Source organism: Schistocerca americana, chromosome 7, assembly GCF_021461395.2.
Source record: "Schistocerca americana isolate TAMUIC-IGC-003095 chromosome 7, iqSchAmer2.1, whole genome shotgun sequence".
NCBI lineage: Eukaryota > Metazoa > Arthropoda > Insecta > Orthoptera > Acrididae > Schistocerca > Schistocerca americana.
In genome coordinates this window covers 367,608,351-367,628,022 of record NC_060125.1, presented here as the reverse complement: position 1 = coordinate 367,628,022, position 19,672 = coordinate 367,608,351, and the positions used below count along the sequence as shown (strand labels likewise).

General features: G+C 44.1%; 1 protein-coding gene across 1 annotated transcript in view; it reads left to right on the top strand.

Annotated features, from left to right (window-relative positions):
• LOC124622941 (ankyrin repeat and SAM domain-containing protein 1A-like) overlaps nt 1–19,672 on the top strand; it is a 145,779-nt gene that overhangs the window by 47,786 nt on the left and 78,321 nt on the right. The window contains exon 4 of the mRNA XM_047148731.1: nt 6,225–6,340. Within this exon, the coding sequence (XP_047004687.1) occupies nt 6,225–6,340 (116 nt within the window). The remainder of the gene's footprint in view (nt 1–6,224; nt 6,341–19,672) is intronic.

Here is a 19,672-nt window from a genome sequence, read left to right as displayed (position 1 = left end):
ACATTGGCACTTCCTTATGTCACTATATTGCCACATTTTCACAACGCTAAACTACGTTGCCTTGTGGCCGGTTGCGCTATTCAGTAGCTGTATTTGTCTAGGTACAGTACATATTTTTCCGGATAACCCGAACATTTCCTAATCTGAACTGATCATACCCCCAATTAGATCGGAATACCGGGTTCTACTGTGTCTTTTGAGAGGTATTGCGGCTCCACCCTTTTGAGAGATGTACTTTGGCGGAAGATCCTGGGAGACGCCATAGTGGATTTTGTCAAGCTCGTATTTGGTGTGCTTTATATTATAATTTACGTCATATGAACAAACGCTGTTTCAAAACACCAGCGCATTGAGGGTTTTTCAAAGAGGTGTCCGAAAGGGTACAATCTGTCTCAGTAAAATATCAGGTAATGACTTACGGCAGTTAAAGGTTTCACGTGATCTATGACAACAGTACACAGTCACAATTTGTACGTCATCACTGTGGTGTATTGGGTAGAGCCGTCGAGTTAAAAGAAATTGAAAGCTGTGGTTCGCAGTTTGCCAAATGCAATTTTTTTTATTCACCATCGCGTTTCTAAAACATTCTGGGACGGTTCTTGATAATTTAATCGAAGTATGAAAAATCCGATGTTACGAGCATATAAGAGCGCTCTCTCAGGAATGAGTTGCCATTGTCAATAATTTACAAATTAAGTATGAAACAAGAAAATAAATATTCAAAACACGTCGATTATTTGGTAAAACAAACTATCACTCAGAATAATAATAAAAAGGGAAACATAGGAAAGACTGACACATGTGAAAAAGGATTAACAGGTGACTTAATTGTCCATAAAGTATAAAAAAATTTACAAGCTAGTTATTTGGGAGACTTCTTCTCTGTGGCGTGCGTACTGTAAGACCTTCGGTACACACACCATCAGATTATTTGACTTGTCGCTCTAGCGAAGTAGGCGAGTGTCAGCAATAGGTCTCGTGGTCTTATCGCGGCGTGTTTATCTTCTGCCGTTAGGTCAGACGATAGAAATGCAACTCGTACGCTTAGAGTAGCAGATTGACGGTGACCAACTTTAAACAGAACTTGATTAATTTACACACACATTTATTAAAATAATAACAAGCATAAAAATAACTTAACTTGGTTCTGGATGCTATTTACAATTGACAATCTGAAGTTCCTTTGATCTTAGTACGTTAATCTTATTCTCACATATCTCTGATAGTTGACAAAGTGTCTATACATTTCTCTTCATGGCTATGTACAGGAATATGATAATCTTATTAGGCGCAGACTGAAACTTGACTATAGACTAATGCAGACTGATGCAGACTGATGCAGACTGACTAATTGGAGGTCTGTACCCCCGTTATAATACCTCGAGCGTTCAGGTATTACTGCGCGAGTGTGATCCGCGAGGAGAAAAGGTTCTACATTAGCAGCAATCTCATTGGTTGCGTTACATATTAATACGCCGATCGGCGGAAGCAGAATGTGGTCCGTCTCTAAGACAGCGCCATCTCGTAGTGCGGAGACGGACGAGAACTGCGCCTGCGCTGTTGTGCTTAGCGGGGCGCGCTCTATTGGGAAAATTGTGTACGCGCTGACTACGCGGAACTATGTACACAACATCCTCAAAACAAGAATGTATTCAAATAAAGTTCGTATGCAGATGAAGTATATTCTGGTCTAGTACCGGAACATTCCTGCTGGTGTTTTTATCGTTTTTTGAGTTACTTTCAAGTGCCCAGGAAGACGTTTACTCTTCAGGCAGTGAATTGTAACTTTTACCATAATTTAGAACATACTTAACACAACCAGCATTCTTATTTACAGTTGGAGGAGCTTCTCGTTAAGTAATTTCCGTAATACATACCGATATGTAAATAATGAATATGAACTTGGCAGGTTATCACTTCAAAGAAAGACAAAACAACAATAGTTTCCAAAATTGCAACGAATCCAGCATCTGGACGTATAATGATCTGCTGTTTTAATTCGTCAGCTAGGATGGCTACCGTAGTCACGACGATACCTTGATAAGAGAAACATCTATAGGTGTGTTCGTCAAAGCCAAAGTACATCTTTGAAAGGAGAGGCGTCGCAGTACCTCTCGTAACGTATATGTTGTGTGTCGTATTTGTAAATAAAGGCACGTCGTGCCGTCTCCCGAGCGGGGCACGATTTTAACTGTCTCAAGTGCCACAAAATCTCAGTATATGAGCTTTAGAACTTCCTCTTTCCATATGTGTGTAGATTACTTGCATCCAATCCATATATCATGAAACAAAAATTAATTGAACAGAATCCATCTTTTTGAATAACGAGACGGCCGGTGTGGCCGAACGATTCTAGGCGCTTCAGTCTGGAACCGCGCGACCGCTACGGTCGCAGGTTCGAATCCTGCCTCGAGCATGGATGTGTGTGATGTCCTGAGGCGAGTTAGGTTTAAGTAGTTCTAAGTTCTAGGGGACTGATGACCTCAGATGTTAAATCCCATAGTGCTCAGAGCCATTTGAGCCATTTGAACCATTTGAATAGCAGTTTGTGAAAGAAAAGGGATAGTCTTCGGGACACATCATTTAAGAACTTAGAATTACTTGGTATCCGTACAGGGTGTGACAAGACTATGCGGACCAACTACGGTCGCCCGTATAGCGTTTTCTGAGGAGCAAAGTGAGAATAGGAACCCTTGTTCAGAAGCCCCATCGAACGGCGATAAAGAGCGCCGGCCTCTTGCCCAACGCCTGCCACTAGGCAACCACTCCGGCAGCATCTGTATGCACGCAGACGGATCGCGACTGGGACTGCTTGCAATGGGCCTGACAAAATTTGTTGGCTGGCGTTAACCGCTTGCACGCCAGTCGCAGCTGTAGCCAACATTCCTATAAAGTGCGATGCAACCCTATAAGGCTGCCGTTATTATATCTGTGCCGTGATATGCCGTGAAATATTTATATGTACTTGATGTTGGCAAAACGCCGAAATTGCAATAGCAGAATAAAAGTTTCTACATCCACGTAAGGAAAATGTTCGTGAAACATCCTTCTTTGCTAGTCCGAGTGAGCCTTCAGGGCAATGACTATGCATCTTTTGGCACATCCGCGTGGTATAGTTACTTGACGTTCAGCATTAGTTTCGTTTCATACTAGAAAATCAGTTGCTAGGCTTAAGAGATTGCTAACTATTCCGTGCAGTTTGATTCTATTTGTCACAAGTTGTCACATGTCCAACTGAGAAGCAAGAATGAACTTCATAGCTAAAGCATTTTTCCCGTAAAATCTCATCTTCTCTGTGAGATTTTTGGTGCATTCACCTCTAGTTTTTATTGCAATTGATGTTTAGTTTTTCTGCAAACAGATGACTATCAATATTTTCAGTTTTGTCTGTTCTGTACAAATGATGTGTGAATCTTATTTCCCAAGGCTTGTTTCTTCAGTTTCATATAAAAAGTTCTTAACTTTCATTGAAAGGAAAAGGTTACGAAATGTTTTAGACAGTCTGTAACTGTTGATTCATTTAATGAGCACATAAAATTTCAATCTACTTTTATTGAAAGTTCTAGAGACTGCGCCAGGATTTGTGAGATTCTGTAGATTTCCCCGTGTCGTCTGGCCTGGAAGGTTTTCTTAATAAGGGGTCACCGATTAAAGAAACTTAATATTTATTAATGGAGAAGTATTAGAAAGCAGAATTAAACTGCAAAATAATAACAGAATCTTATAGCTTTAGTTATGTCATTAGAAATATTTTATTGTCCGCCGCATGGAAAACATACCAATGATAGATCAGTTCGTCAAAACCCTATGTAAGATATCTACGTTGACAGAAGTCACTGATGTTCCTATTATGTTCTTCAAGGGTATGAAAACACTTTTCTTCACACATGCCCACACGAAAAATATCAAAATATTATGGGGGCATGTCTGGAGATCTTGGAGGTCAAGAATATAGATCAGTGTCCCACGTCCCGTGGACCCTATCCAGCTTGATGCAGCGTGTCACCGAGAGGAACTATCGTACAGTTTTGTGCCGGGATATGAAGTCATTAGAGTCCTAATCAAATTGTGGGCAAAGCCCAGTTAGCGGCATATGAAATAATCTTGATCACGTTGAGCACCGCAGGTGACACTAATGTTAAGGCCAATGTTAACAATGCATACGACAACCAGACCATATTTGTCATAGCTTTAGCACAACGCGGCAACCTGAAGTTGTTCTTGGAATGAAACAGGTCGTAACACGCTAAACGTCTAATAATACAGCTAAGGTGGTTTTCATTAAACATTGACGTTCGAAGATCATTCCAGTCACTTTTTACTGAAAAAAGTAGCAACCATGAATTTTTTCATAAGAAATGGCACAAAAAATGTTCATTTGGGCGAGTCTATTTCATGGTGAATTGTTGCATGATGGTTCTGAAGTCCGCATATGCTAACGTTTTGTCGATTCTCTTTATCGCTTAGTTGAGATGTAGCTTCATCGCTGAAAACTAACCGTGATAGAAACCTGTCGTCTTTCATGCCTTTCAGCAGAGTTTTGTTTAGTCACCATTCGAACTTGCACTAATGTATTCTGTAAGGTTTATAGACAAAATGTCACCACAGCTTTTTTTTTCCTTTATCTGGTGTCGATCCCACCAGATGGGGGAGGGGGGGGGGCGGGGGGCTGGCAGCAGCCTACAGAAATGTTAAAAACAGAATTAGCAGATATAAAAATAAAAACAGGCGATTAAACAGTGACTGATTAAAACTGGAACAAGGCGAAAAATTGCAAAGAGAATATAAAAACAAAGGGTCAGTGATGCTGATTAAAACATATAGTAAATAGACAGGCACAATTAAAAAGACAAGACGACAGTCTAGTGTCTGTTTGCAACAGTTTAAAAACACGTCTAGTGACAGTTTGGTGTCTGTTCGCAACACTGACAGGGGACGCACAACACTAAACACACACTTAAAACAGCACTATAGAGTTGACACGGCGGCACATGGCGGGGAGGGGGGGGGGGGAAGACCCAGACCGATGAAGGTAAGAAAAGGGGGCAGGAGAAAAAAGGAAAAAAGGGGGGAGCCGATGGAGGGAGAGGACATAGGAAAAGGGGAGGGCAGGGTGGACGCGAGGAGTGGGGAGGGCAGTGGAGGGGAAAGAAAAAGGACCTGTGAGGAGAGAATGGAGTCAAGGAGTGGATAGGTGGCGAGGAAAATACGGGATGGGAAGGGGGGGGGATAAGGAGCTGAGGGAAAGGACAGAGGGAGGGAGGGGGAGGTACGGATCATAGTTGATAAGAGGGATAAATGGAGGGAGAGAAGGCATCATCTGGGAGGGGTAGTTGATGAAAGCCACCATGGGAAAGGAGACGAAGGATGTAGAGGTGAAGGGTAGGGGGCGCACAACGGTGAAGGTGCGGCAGTGGGCAGGGGTTGGAGAGGAGAGGAGCAACCAGGGGATGAGTGGGATCAAGTCGGGGAGGGGGGGGGGGGGGTGTAGAGGACATGGAAATGTTCGAGGGCAGGGAGCAGATAGGGGAAAGGAATCAGGTCATAGAGGATCTGAGTGGGGGACAGGAGGTGTATACGGAAGGCGAGGCGGAGTGCATGGCGCTCGAGGATCTGGAGAGTCTTATAGAATTTGTGGGTGGGATAGCCAGGCGGGACTGCCATAACAGATGATGGAACAGATTAAGGATTTGTCACCACAGCACTCGCAAGACATTTAATTATTTCCACTACTTCATCAGAACTACAGGGTCGACCTGGATTCCTACCTTTGTATGAACATCCTTTCTCTTCAAATTGGCGATACCAACGACGAAAGCTTTTCGGTGAAGGCGGATCTATCCTAAAACGCCAGCGAATCTTACATCGGACTGTAATCACTGACTCACTCTTACCAAACTGTAGTACACAAAACGGTTTCTGTTGAGTGGACGCCATCTTGCTTCAAACTGACTAAATAGACACATGAACTGGCACCTATCGGCGATTCTTTGAAACTCTAGATCACATCCAGTCATTCGACCCACATTTCCTCGCCGGCATGACCCTTGTTCTATAATTATTAGACTCGTAAAAAAGGTTATTCTTTTTATATATACGAAATTTTTCTTTCTTGCTTTTCTATACTAGTATGGAATAGTATTAATGTATTAGTAGCCGTTAACAACTCAAAGATAATAGAGCAGAAAGATAAGAGCACATGCGCCACGTGTGGTGGGTTGCAGGCCTACACAGCCCGGGCGGCGTGCAGACGCCGGTCGGCGAGTGGCTGGCCTCGCTGGGGTTGGCCGGCTACGAGCCCATGTTCCTGTCCAGCGGCTACGACGACATCGACTTCATCGTGAGTACCACGGCTGTCTGTCGGCACGCGTGCGCCTCTTTCCATAATATACTAACGCTTAACGCTAAGAGAAATCCCAGAATGCTGCAACTGTTAAAATGTTTCTCACAGTTCTCACACTTATTACGGTCAAGGCCGACATGACATCAGCAGTGAAAATGAGATTACCATTTCCGCTGTTTACAGTTATACTGTACTTGGAACTGAGAGAAACATTACTTAGGCCAATCGGGAAAAAATTCTGACACTTTCCCAATAGCATACATATCGCAGAAACAAAAACAATATTTTATTTGTTTATTTCACCTGACAGCACACTCGATTTTGGGCCCTCTTTTACACCTAAGTAGATATCCTTAGTGAATTAGCCGGCCCTGTGGCCGAGCGGTTCTAGGCGCTTCAGTCTGGAACCGCGCTGCTGCTACGGTCGCAGGTTAGAATCCTGCCTCGGGCATGGATGTGTGTGATGTCCTTAGGTTAGTTAGGTTTAAGTAGTTCTAAGTCAAGGGGACTGATGACCTCAGATGTTAAGTCCCATAGTGCTTAGAGCCATTTGAATCTTAGTGAATTAAATTTACGGTATGCGTTAAATACACTGAAGAACCAAAGAAACTGATACGCCTGCCTAATAATCGTGTAGACCTCAGCGATCACGCAGAAGTGACGCAACCCGACTTGGTAATGTCTGAAGTTGTCCTGGAGGGAACTGACGTAATGAATCCTGCATGGCTGTCCATAAAATCATAAGAGTACGAGAGGGCGGAGATATGTCTAGAACAGCACGTTGCAAAGCATCCCAGGTAATCTCCGTAATGTTCATGTCGGGGGGAGGGGGGGGGGGGGGGGGGGTTGGTGGCCAGCGGAAGTGTTTAAACTTTAAACTCAGAAGAGTGGTCCTGGAACCGCTCTGTAACAATTATAGACGTGTAGGGTGTCCCATTGTCCTGCTGGAATTCCACAAGTCCATCGGAATGCACAATGGACATGAATGGATCCAGATGATCACTGATCAGACAGGATGCTTATGTACGAGTCATGTATCAGAGTCGTATTTAGACGCGACAGGGGTCCCCACACCATTACAGAACCTCCACCAGTTTGAACAGTCCACTGCTGACATGCAGGGTCCATGGATACATGGGGTTTTCTCCATACCCGTCAACGTCCATTCGCTCGATACGATTTGAAACGAGACTCGTCCGACCAGGCAACATGTTTCCAGTCATTAACAGTCCAGTGTCAGTGCTGACGGGCCCAAGTGGGGCCTAAAGCTTTATACCGTGCAGTCATCAAGGGTACATGAGTGAGCCTTCGGCTCCAAATCCTCATATCGATGCTGTTTCGTTAAATTGCTCGCACGCTGACACTTGTTGATGGTTCAAAATGGCTCTGAGCACTATGGGACTTAACTTCTGATGTCATCAGTCCCCTAGAACTTAGAACTACTTAAACCTAACTAACCTAAGGACATCACACACATCCACGTCCGAGGCAGGGTTCAAACCTGCGACCGTAGCGGTCGCGCGGTTCCAGACTGTAGCGCCTAGAACCGCTCGGCCACTCCGTCCGGCACGTGTTGATGGCTCTGCATTGAAATCTACAGCAGTTTGCGGAAGTGTTGCACTTGTGTCACGTTGGACGATTCTCTTCAGTCGTCTTTGGTCCCGTTCTTGTGATGTCGGAGATTTGATGTTTTACCGGGTTCCTGATATTCACGGTAGATTCGTTGAAATTGTTGTAAGGGAAAATCTCCACCTCATCGCTACATCGGAGGTGTTGTGTCCCACGGATCCGTCGCCAACTATAACACCACGTTCAAAGTCACTTAAATCTTGATAACTTGCCATTGGTAGCAGCAGTAACCGATCTAAGAAGTGTGCCAGACGCTTGTTGTGCAGCTGCAGCGCCGCATTCTGTCGGTTTACATATCTCTGTATTTGAATACGCATACCTATATCAGTTTCTTTGGAGCTTCATTGTATGTCAGTACATAATAATAATAATAATAATAATGTTGTACACCAGACAGATAAAATATTGTGAATTTTAATCGACGTCTCAGTCACGAATGACAGGAAGTTGAAACATAAGGCGGCTCAGACGAAATTAAAGTATAAGGACGTGTGCTTGGAAGTCTGTCGGATGTGGAATGTCTATAATCCCAGAAAAAAAAGAAAAAGAAAAAAAAAGCTGCAAGGATCTGTACTGTACGAAACCATATCTTACGTAAAGCATCGTAAAATCACTTAAGTCACCACGTCTACCAGGAAACTGAAAGTAACCTGGAGGAAATTTGACACTATCAAACAATGTAATCTCTATTGCGAGAGTAACAACAAAGACTGGTAATGGTATTTCAGTGTAATTAGCACTGTATTGCATAGTTTTTTCTTTGCGTTTTCCTCAAATGGGACTCCGTTTTCAAACGTTCCTTTTCAAAGGAAAATCCAACAGCAAAGATGAGTAATATACTTATTAGTGTCAGTGGCGTTGAGAAACAGATTTTATTTACTTAATCGTGTCAGAAGCATCGTACATAAAATCAGAATAATTAACACATACATATAAAGTATATAACAAATACAAAAAGAGTATAAAAGTATACAGATATATAAGCAGGGTCAAGTAGTTTTTTGTTTCATGAAGTCTTGGCCCGGAACCTGGCCACGTCCAGCGCTTTCGAGGTGGCATTCATCAAATCCTTCAGGGTGCATGTGCTTGGGCACAGCACACACTGCGTGAGGTGGATGGTGGTTTGAATGTGTCCACAGTCACACAGCGCCGGTTCATTTCAGAGGCTCCATTTGCGCATATTCTCTCTGGATCGTGTGACACCAGAGCGCAGCCTATTAAGAGATTTCCATGTCGTCCATCCTTCCATATGACCGGGAGGGAGTTCTTCGCAAGGTGCGCGTTTTCTTCTCGCCACATTGCCAGCCTCACTTGCTGCGGTGTCCCGACGATGTTTTCTGCTGTGTGCAGGAAGCTTTTTCTAGATTTTAGTCGGCGGCGGGCTGGCGGGTGTTTGCACAGCGGGTGGGCAGGTGAGGTCAGCGCCTTTGTCTTTTCCTTCCTGGCCGCTACTTTCCTTCTAATACCTGGTGGTGCCACGCCTGCCAGGCAGTACAATTTATCAGTCGGGGTTGGTCTCAGACAGCCTGTGATGATGCGGCAGGATTCATTAAGCGGTATGTCCACTTGCTTGGCGTGGCTAGAGTTGTTCCACACTGGGCACGCGTATTCCGCTGTTGAATAGCACAAAGCAAGAGCTGTGGTTCTCACTATTCCAGTCTGTGCCCCCCATGTAGTGCCCGTTAGTTTACGGAAAATGTTTCTCGCGGCTACTTTGTGTTTAGTGTTCATGCAGTGCTTTTTATAGGTGAGTGCTCTATCCAAGGTGACGCCTAAGTATTTTGGTGTTTCGCAATGTTTCAGGGGCACTCCTTCCCAGTTAAGTTGTAGTCTTCTTGCAGATTGTCTGTTCTTTAGGTGGAAGACGCAGGTTTGGATTTTCCCTGGGTTGGGTTTGAGATGGTTCCCCTTGTAGTAGGTGGCAAGCTGTTCGAGGGCTTATGAGAGATTCTGTTCAACAGTTTCAAAGCTGTTTGCTTGAGCGGTAATGGCGCAATCATCTGCATATATGAAGCTTTCGGTGCCTTAGGGGAGGGGCTGGTCATTAATATATATATTAAAAAGTGTTGGGGAAAATACGCTACCTTGAGGGAGGCCATTTTTCTGTATCCTCCACCGGCTTCTCTGTCCCTGAAAATCCACGAAGAATCTTCGATTCTGGAGTAGGTTTCCAATCAGTAAGGTTAGTCTGTAGTCCCTACTCATTGCGTATATTTTCCCCAGGAGCAGTCGGTGGTTGACTGTGTCGTAGGCTGCTGATAGGTCTAGGAAGACAGCCCCGGTGATCTTCCTGTTCTCGAACCCGTCCTCTATGTGTTGCGTTAATGTTAGCACCTGTGACGTGCAGCATTTGCCCTGTCTGAAGCCTGCTTGTTGTGGGATGAGGAGGGGCTCGATGGCGTCCGTGATTCTGTGGAGTATCATCCTTTCCAAAACCTTGTACATATGGCATAGCAGAGAGATCGGCCTGTAGTTTTTGGGATTATCACGTTCTTTGCCTGGTTTTAGGATGGCAATGACTCGCGATTTTCTCCAGATTTTTGGAATTTTGCAGGATTTCATGCAGTTGTTCATCATATCGACTAGCCATTTCCTTGTTACAGTTCCAAAATGCTTTATTTGCTCGACGCATATATCATCATGGCCGGCTGCTCTCCTCATTTTGCACTTACTGATCTCCTTCTCCAGTTCCGCCAAGGTAAATGGCTTGGATAGTTCTTCGGTCTCCTGAGGGGGGTTTCGTTCTATGCCCCTCTTTTTTGTCTTTAGGTTGTCGTATCTTGGTGGTTTCCCATTTGTGAGAAACTGGTGTGCAATTTGGTCTGCTGTGACGTTCGCGTGTAGATTTGGTTTGGTGGGGTCATTGACTAGGCGTTTTGTGAGTTTCCAGGCCTTTTGAATATCTCTGCCAAAATTAGTTTCCTCCATCAGTTTGGTCCATTGCTCCCTTCTCACTTCTGATATCCGGAAGGTAATAGCTCTTCCTTTGGTGAGGGCTTCTTCACTGAAGGGGTTTCTTTCGAAGAGCATTTGATACTCTTCCCGTAGGGCTACTGTTTCTTGGGTGAGTGCTGGTGTGTAACTTGTTCTGCATCCCCCCCCCCTTTTTTTTTTTTTGCTCCGTGGGAGAATCTCATGGAGATGCTACAGAAACTGAACTGGCAGGGACCTGTAGACAGATGTAAATTATCCTACGAAAGTCTATTTACAAAGTTTCAAATCCACCTTCAATGAAAAATCTAAAAATGTACCAAAACCCCTACGTATCGCTCCTGTAAGGATCGTAAGGTCAAAATTAGATTAATTACAGAGTATGCAGAGGCATTTAAACAGTCATTATTCCCGAGTCCCATGGGTGAATGGAGTATAGATGTAAAGTGTGGAAGTAAATGTAGATGACAAAAGTGTGTGGCACCAGTGCAGATGTAGTGAAATATTCTTTTTACCTGCCTACACACATGTGCCAGATGGACCGCTGCTGGCACTTACGAACTAACGAGTGATTCCTTGCGATGATTTCATGCGGTATTTTGAACCCACCCTCTGCAATGCTCCACAGTCTCTGTTCGTCAATACATGAGGGGTGCCTGGTATTGGTTTTGTTGTGATTGTTCCCTCCCGTTTCCACTTCACAATCACATCACTAACAGTTGATTTTGACAGCTGAGAAGGGTTGAAATTTCCTTGATGAGCGTGTTACTCATGTGACATCCAGCGACTAGTCCACGTTAAAAGTCACTGAGCTCTCCCAACCGACCCATTCTGCTGTTACTTCCTCTCTGCTGACAACGCAGCACCGCCGCCTCCTTTTATTCTGGCGGATCCGCCTCTCGTGACATCTAGTGATCAGCTCCGTACTACATAGGGGTGTCAAGATACTTTTGATCACATAGTTTGCGATGTCCACCTGCTGTAGGGACTTATTTATTTCGCTACACTTACCTGTGTTCGGATGTATCCGTCGTCCTGTTGCTGATGCTTTCGAGAATTGTCTAAGTACGATCCGGACAATCAGATTAACTGCCCTCTAGTGGATCTTGGCCAGTTGTTGTTAGTATTTTCTAACTGTATATACAATAAAATCTGTTCACTGAAGACGTAGCGTAGTGGTTTGGGGCACTCTTTATGAAAAGGTACCATTCAATAAGGAAAAATTCCATTGCTAATTGCTTTTCTGTTCTTCCTACACACTTGAGAGTCGTCATTATGTTTGCGATCTAGAAGAAAATACTTCATTACACTTACTTAATGCCAGATTGGATTGGATTCATTGGGGGAAGAGACCAAACAGCGAGGTCATCGGTCTCATCGGATTAGGGAAGGATGGGGAAGGAAGTCGGCCGTGCCCTTTCAGAGGAACCATCCCAGCATTTGCCTGGAGCGATTCAGGGAAATCACGGGAAACCTAAATCAGGATGGCCGGACGCGGGATTGAACCGTCGTCCTCCCGAATGCGATACTTAATGCCAGAACGCTGAAATGTGGGTTGGGATCGGGGTATTGGTACTATTTTTAATTTTTTTTCGGGACAGTTATCTCTATTGTTGCAGACGAAAGTTAAGAATGTGTGTGTGTGTGTGTGTGTGTGTGTGTGTGTGTGTGTGTGTGTGTGTACCTGGTGGTTATAACTACAGCGCAGCAACTCACGGAGGTCCAGTGTGAGCTGCAAATGCATGGCAGCAAAACTTGGTAAATATACAATTGAGTTAATGCGTAACCGACTCACAATGGAAGGAAAATTAGTTGCACCTGTGGCCACTAGGTGCAAATTTGGTGCAGTACGCTATTTGTGTGACATATCCACTGTGGCCGCGCGGAGTTGCCGCGCGGTTTGAGGCTCCATGTCACGGATTGCGCAGCCTTCCCCGCCGAAGGTTCGAGTCTTCCATCGGGCATGGGTGTGTGTTGTTTTTAGCATAAGTTAGTGTAACTTAGTTTAAGTAGTGTATAAGTCTATGGACCGATGCGCCTCAGCAGTTTGGTACCTTAGGAATTCACACACATTTCAACACATCTGAACATCCACACTGTCATTTGACAGGCTATAACGTGAGTGAACAATATGGCTATCGAGAAGTGGGACCGTGAATTGTAAGTGAAAATGTTTTATGAGATCTGCAGCAATTACAGTGCTGCATTGAGAGAGTATCGCCGACTGATAGGTCTGAGGAAAGGCCAAATGTCATTAAATGGTTGAAAATTGATGATAATAAAATTCGAAAACACCTGGAAGAGGAAGGCGTCCTATCCCGGCGGAAGTTATTGACGAGTTTGCTGTTGCTATAATGGACCATGCAGCACATGCCCCCGGTAGTACTAGTGCTCGTGCAGCGCCACGAGAATTGTTCAACTGATGGACAGCAGAACTGAAAGTTTTGCGGTACGTGTGGAGTCACAAGCACCTTTATTCTCGCCCGTTCTTCTTTGAAGAGAATACACCCAGAGGGACTATCAGGTGTACTGTGACGTCTGCACGTTATAGAGACCTCCTTGCACAGCATGTGATTCCTCCTCTGGAAGAGCGCAGTTGTATGGAAACCACTCTTTTCATGCAAGCTGTGGCAACACCTCATGTCACTCGCCCAGTGAAAGGTCTACTAAATGCAGCCTTTCACCAACGTGTTATATCCAGACGTTTTGCAGGTGCATGGCCCACAGGGTCTCCTGATCTGAATATATGTTGCTTTTGGCTCATGGGATATCTAAAATAACGCATTTACCAGGGGCACGTTCGGTCTCTGCCAATACTGAAACACGTTGCTCAGATTCCACCAGAACTACTGCTAGCAACTGTTGATCACGTCGTCTTACGGTTGCAGCATCTTGTCGACGTCTTCGGTGCTCATATTGAGCCAATTGTGTTAGCGGCGGTTAATAATGAAATCGTTTTTTCTCTTGTCTGACCATTTCTGCCCACGTCCTATTCATAATCCATCACATATGGAAACATTTCTATACGTCTTTCTTGCATTCACAGCACCAGATTTGCACGTGGCGGCCAAAATTGGAACTAATTTTTTTCCAGCGTAAATCGGTTCGACTTTAACCCATTAGAATATCTACCAAGTTTTGCTGCCACACGGTAAAGCCCACAATGGACCTCTGTAAGTAGCTGCACTTTAATTACAACCACTGGGTACATGTGGCAAGAGTAAGCATTATTACTTATTTTTCCCTGGGCAGCATGTCAGGTGTTGAAGCGTGGACGCGTAGACGCAAAACGGTTAGTCTACACTGACAGACGCAGTTCACGTAGTGGTGCAGTTACGGCTGTGCATGAAGCATCAGGTCGTAAATCATGTGACGTTTTTTGCGGGAACACACTTAGACCCAGCGAGAAAACAAGTAACACACTGAAGTGGGTACATGTTAAGGTACTTATGATCACAGTATCAGAGGTACGCGAAAAGATCATAGACCTTACCCATTCGGAAATTGTGCTGGGCTTCACCTGAAAGTCAATTGTCCATTTCTTCCTCGGTAGGATACGAGTAAATCACTATTTTAATTCGTGGCGACAGTGTATGACCGCACACCCAACGTCGTCACGACTGCACAGATATCGCTTCGCCGTCCCCCCCCCCCCCCCCCTCTCCCTCTTCCCCTCTCCCCCCCCTCCCCGGCAGCGGAGCTGATATCAAAAGTTTGTGTACATATTGTCCCGGCTAGTTAAGAACCATGCCCTACCGTGTGGATCGGGCATAAAACATCTCTGAATCACGTTGTGAGTCTAGTCGTGTGAACCAGCAGTTGAAAATTGATCGTGCTTTTCCAGAGATAATTCATACACTTTCAACCACGACGGATCCAAAGACAGTTTTGTTTTTTATTTCTCTGGAGTAAGATAAGATATGAATTGAGTTCCAGTCTATTTTTACTAATTTGTTTCCCTGAGTAATTTTATTTAGTTACTTTAGCAGTCTGCATGCATTCGTTGAATCCTATTAAATCTGTTTGTAAAAAGGTTTATCAGCTTCTTTCGATAACCCTTGAATGTTCACAGATATTATTGTCTATGTACTAGCTGACTATGGAATTTAGTAAATACTGGGAGTGTCTCGTATATTTCTGTTTTATTGACGCAATTAAGTTCTTAAATTAATGAGAGATGGCACTGGGGGATCAATGAAAGGAGACTTGATCCTAGTGTGTATTTTTCGGTATGATAACAGTCAGTCATATTTATAATTATGTCCCTGGGCCTTACAATGTCTAAGCTTCTCAGTTCTCACGACACGATATTAATTATGAGTTTGAATCCTTTTAATGTCTGTTCAGCACAAGTTTAGTCTTATAACGGGCACTATTTTCACTTCACGTTTGTTAGTGGAATCACCTTGATAACGAGCGACAAAGATACTAGTGTGATAAGATCCGAACTATTTTCGGTCCCAATAATTCGCATACAGCGAATAAAATCCTAATTCAACATAAAAGTTTCCGTATTGTTAATAAATCTCTTCACAATCGTAAGTATACGATTGTAGCGTCTCGTTTAACACAGACAATCACCATTCACTTGAATATCAATGTTCGTACACCCAATCACCTCTAATTGACTCCGCCTCTGAATTTATCCAAAAATAATCTGTTCTCCACCACTCTAATGTCTAAGCCAGTTCTAAGAACGCAATTTAATTAGGCTTCTAATTCCAAAATTCCGACTACCATGGAAGAACTTCGAATACACTCGCCACCGCTGAAAACAAAAACTCAAGAGACCTAACAATGCTGCGCATTGGTTTATATATTACATTCAAAACAAAACGCACCTCTGTTAAGTCTTTCTTGGATTCCCTTTGTACTATTTTGCGTTACTCTATTTCGAATATATACTCTTTGTAAAATTTTAACTATTACTTCGAAATACTACTACCGATTTTTGGCTCTTAGGTCACTTCGTATTGCAGAATTTAATCTAACACTCGTTTCTGTATAACCACTCTCTAAAGAGCGGTTACAAGTAAAAAAACTGGGTAGGAACAGTTCATCGTTCTCCTACTTTACGTAGACAGCCAGTGTACGTACCGTGACGTACGTCATGAGCTACTGTGGGACTTTAGACGTCAAATCCAAGTACTGGTCGTGATAGCGAGACACGAAATGTGTTAGGGCCAGGAGAAAAATTCTCTGCCTAGCGGAGAAACGGCTCTGATATCGAAGACGACGCAGCGACAGTTGCCATTAGTATTCAGATAAAAGAACCACATAAATCGTAGGTGACCTGTCGCTGTTTTATCTGAATATTAAAATGGAATACGGTTTTCTTCAGTATAGCTGTCACGGGAATCGATTCAAAGTTGGTGAAGGTTTATTAAAATTCTAGTTTCTCATATTCCACAGTTAACAAATGTGTCACCAACTGCGACATGGTCGCGTATACAAACAGTGGTCCAATACCGTCAAATGTTTGTTTATTCCAGTCTTTGATCATAATATGAATTCTTTAGATGATGACCGGTTTCAGTCCGTAATGACCATCCTCAGATCTTTTTTACATCATGTCGTAAAGTGATAAGGCCATAATGGCATCGTCAAAACACACAAATATAATCAGTATAGCAAGGTCATATAGATCTAAAATAAGGTGTAGACTAGGCCGCAATAATGACTGTGTGGACGATGCGGCCTATAACGGTATTGGGGCGTATTTCGTGGTTAGGATGTGGTTCCCTAATCGCGCTTAAGAAAACACTAACACAGTTTGTAGTCTTTTTTATTGCGGGCAGAAGAGGAGCAGTTTGGAGAGATGATTGTATCAGCATGACAATACCCCCTTCCTTAAAGCAGCGACTTTGAGACAATGGTATGCGGAGAATAACATTCTCGCATTCGGGAGGACGACGGTTCAATCCCGTCTCCAGCCATCCTGATTTAGGTTTTCCGTGATTTCCCTAAATCGTTTCAGGCAAATGCCGGGATGGTTCCTTTGAAAGGGCACGCCCGATTTCCTTCCCAATCCTTCCCTAACCCGAGCTTTCGCTCCGTCTCTAATGACCTCGTTGTCGACGGGACGTTAAACACTAACCACCACCACCACCACCACCACCAATAACATTCCTGAAATGGACTGACCTGCCAGAGTTCCGACCTGAACACAGTAGAACAGCTTTGGGACGAGTCAGAATGTCGAATTCGCTCTAGATTCCAGGGTCCAATATCACTTTTTTTTTTTGGTTTCGTGTCTTGCCTTTTCTCCACAGGCAGCCACCTCACTGAAAGTGTCCCCAGCAGAGTTCAAGCGCCATGTTAATGTCCAGCAATAGGTGTCCGGATACTGTTGATCAGATAGTGTAGCTCCAAATAGCGTAAATGATGGACGCGAAAAGACAATCTGATGAAGAATATCGCCGTTTGTTCTCAGTAGGCATTCACGATAGCTGATGATGGAATAGCTGACGAAGGCATTATGCAACATACAGTGGCATAAGGCAGCTGGATAAAATACCGTTTCATTTGGAATACCATGCATAAACAGTTCTGCCGACATAATGCTGATGAGCCGCCTGCGTGATATTGCTACACACGAGAGACGAACCTAGCTCAAAAATTTGTCTTTCTCCACCTGCTTATAATGCAAAGTATTTTCATACAACCGCGTTTAACTGTCAGAAAAGTCATTCTTTGGAAAATGGTGCAACTGTTGCTTCGCACTGGCTTGAATGACGGTTGTATAGTCAAAGCGTTGAATCTCCATGTGAACTTGTGCACTTTGTTGTTTTGTGGTAGGTTCGTAAAACCAAGTCTCATCGCCTGTGGTGATCTTTTCTAGAAAAGAACTGTCCTCATTCTTCATTTCAATCAAGTTGCGGCAGGCGTCCTAGCGCCGTCGTTTTGGTTCGGGGAGGAGGTGTGTGTGGGAGGGGAGGTGGGGTGGAGGGGGAGGGCGGACATATTTTACATACCACTTCTCATGGAAACATTCTGACTGATTTGGAGAGGTTGCTATATTGCGATTTGTGACTCAACAACATTGACCCACTTTGATCCCATGTCCACCACTTAGCACTCCCTGCTCACAACTGACTGGTGGGGTTGTTAGTTCAACCTCCGTAGTTACTGCACTGACGTTGCTTATCCGCCAGGAATAAAATCAGCTCGGGACTTTTTGGACGCATGCTGAATAATATGTGCGTTTACGTGAAAATAAATAAAAGGTTTGTGTTTATGTCATTTAACCCGCGTCATTCAATTTTTTTCTGAATTTCTGTCCGGATTCTTGATAATCTGTATGACATGTTCGCACCTAGTCCGGATAAACGAAGTTCCAATGTACACTCAACAATCTTCCAAACTGTAGCAATAGGTAGCGTCTAACGGTCACAGATTTTAATCTTAACTTGTTCTCTTGTACGTAAGCTCTTCACTTATAACAAAATACACACACCAACAAAAGTTCTGCATTACCTCTTTACTTCGAAATTCATAGCACAAAAAATAAAAGTTGGCTCTCAGGCATGCGGTTAGAGAGTGGTCAGAAACAGTCTGAAAAGCTTGTAAGTATGTTTCAGGGTAGGTTGCGCTGAGAAGTAACTGCTAAGGAAAAAAATCGGTATGTTGTGTCGTCTACGAGTGAATAAGCATTGAAGTTAAACAAAGAGGCCGGTGCGCGCAAATTCCCGCCAGATACAATTAGTGTCAGTTTTTCTCATGGCGTAGACGATAGCACACGAGACTGCTTGAATTTGCGCGCAACCGCCTGATGGTCGCCGGCACGGTAACTCAGCGTGTACGGTCAGAGGGTTAGCTGCCCTCTGTAATAAAAAAAAACTGAGTTAATGGATCAACGGCGAACTGAAACGGGGTCTTGCGACATCCGCACCGAGCAGATGAAACGAAGGAAAGCGAAAAAAAAAAAGAAGAAGATGGTGGCTAACTTCAGAGCTAATTAACTCGCAAACGGGGCACAACGTATCTGATTTTTTCTTAACAATTATTACTCATCACCACCTACCCTGCAACACCCTTACAAGCTTTTCAGACTGTTTCTGACCACGTTGCATGTTCACTTGTAATGTGCCCAGATTAAAGAAAAAAAAAAAAACACTCATTTTTGTAGCGACAAAGTCGGCTGTCTCCTGTGGGCGTTTTCTCTCAGCATTCATGAGCAACGTCAACGCGTAGTGGAACGTTCCCTTACTCGGATGCACGCTTGGCATACTACCGATGACATCATCAAGCCAGCCCTGATCCAGATTGTCCCACTCTTCAATGAGCGATTCTGTGTAGGTATGTGATTTGAATCGACCTCAGACATGTTTGGTTGGGTATATGTCCGCAGAGCAGGCAGGCTACTCCATTTTGGCGATCCTAGCATCCTGAAGGAATGTGTTCACGGAAACTGCACGATGAGCACACGAGTTATCGTGTACCATGACGAAACTGTCACCAAAATCATGGCGCTACTGTCCGGTTGTTGGTTGCAGAATCTCGTCGCTGTGCCGTAGACGGTGAGACGGCCCTCAGTGACCAAGAGAGGCTTACGGTGGCCCCGTGTAATGCTATCCCAGAACATCACTCCTCCACCATCTTGTTACACATGTCGAACGCCGGGTTGGAGGCATTAGATATTACCGGGTTCGTCCCCGAAATGTTATCTGTGATTAGCAAGGTTCAAACACCCGTGGCGTGCGGGGTAGCCGCGCGGTCTCGGGCGTCTTGCCACGGTTCGCGCGGCTCCCCACATCGGAAGTTCAAGTA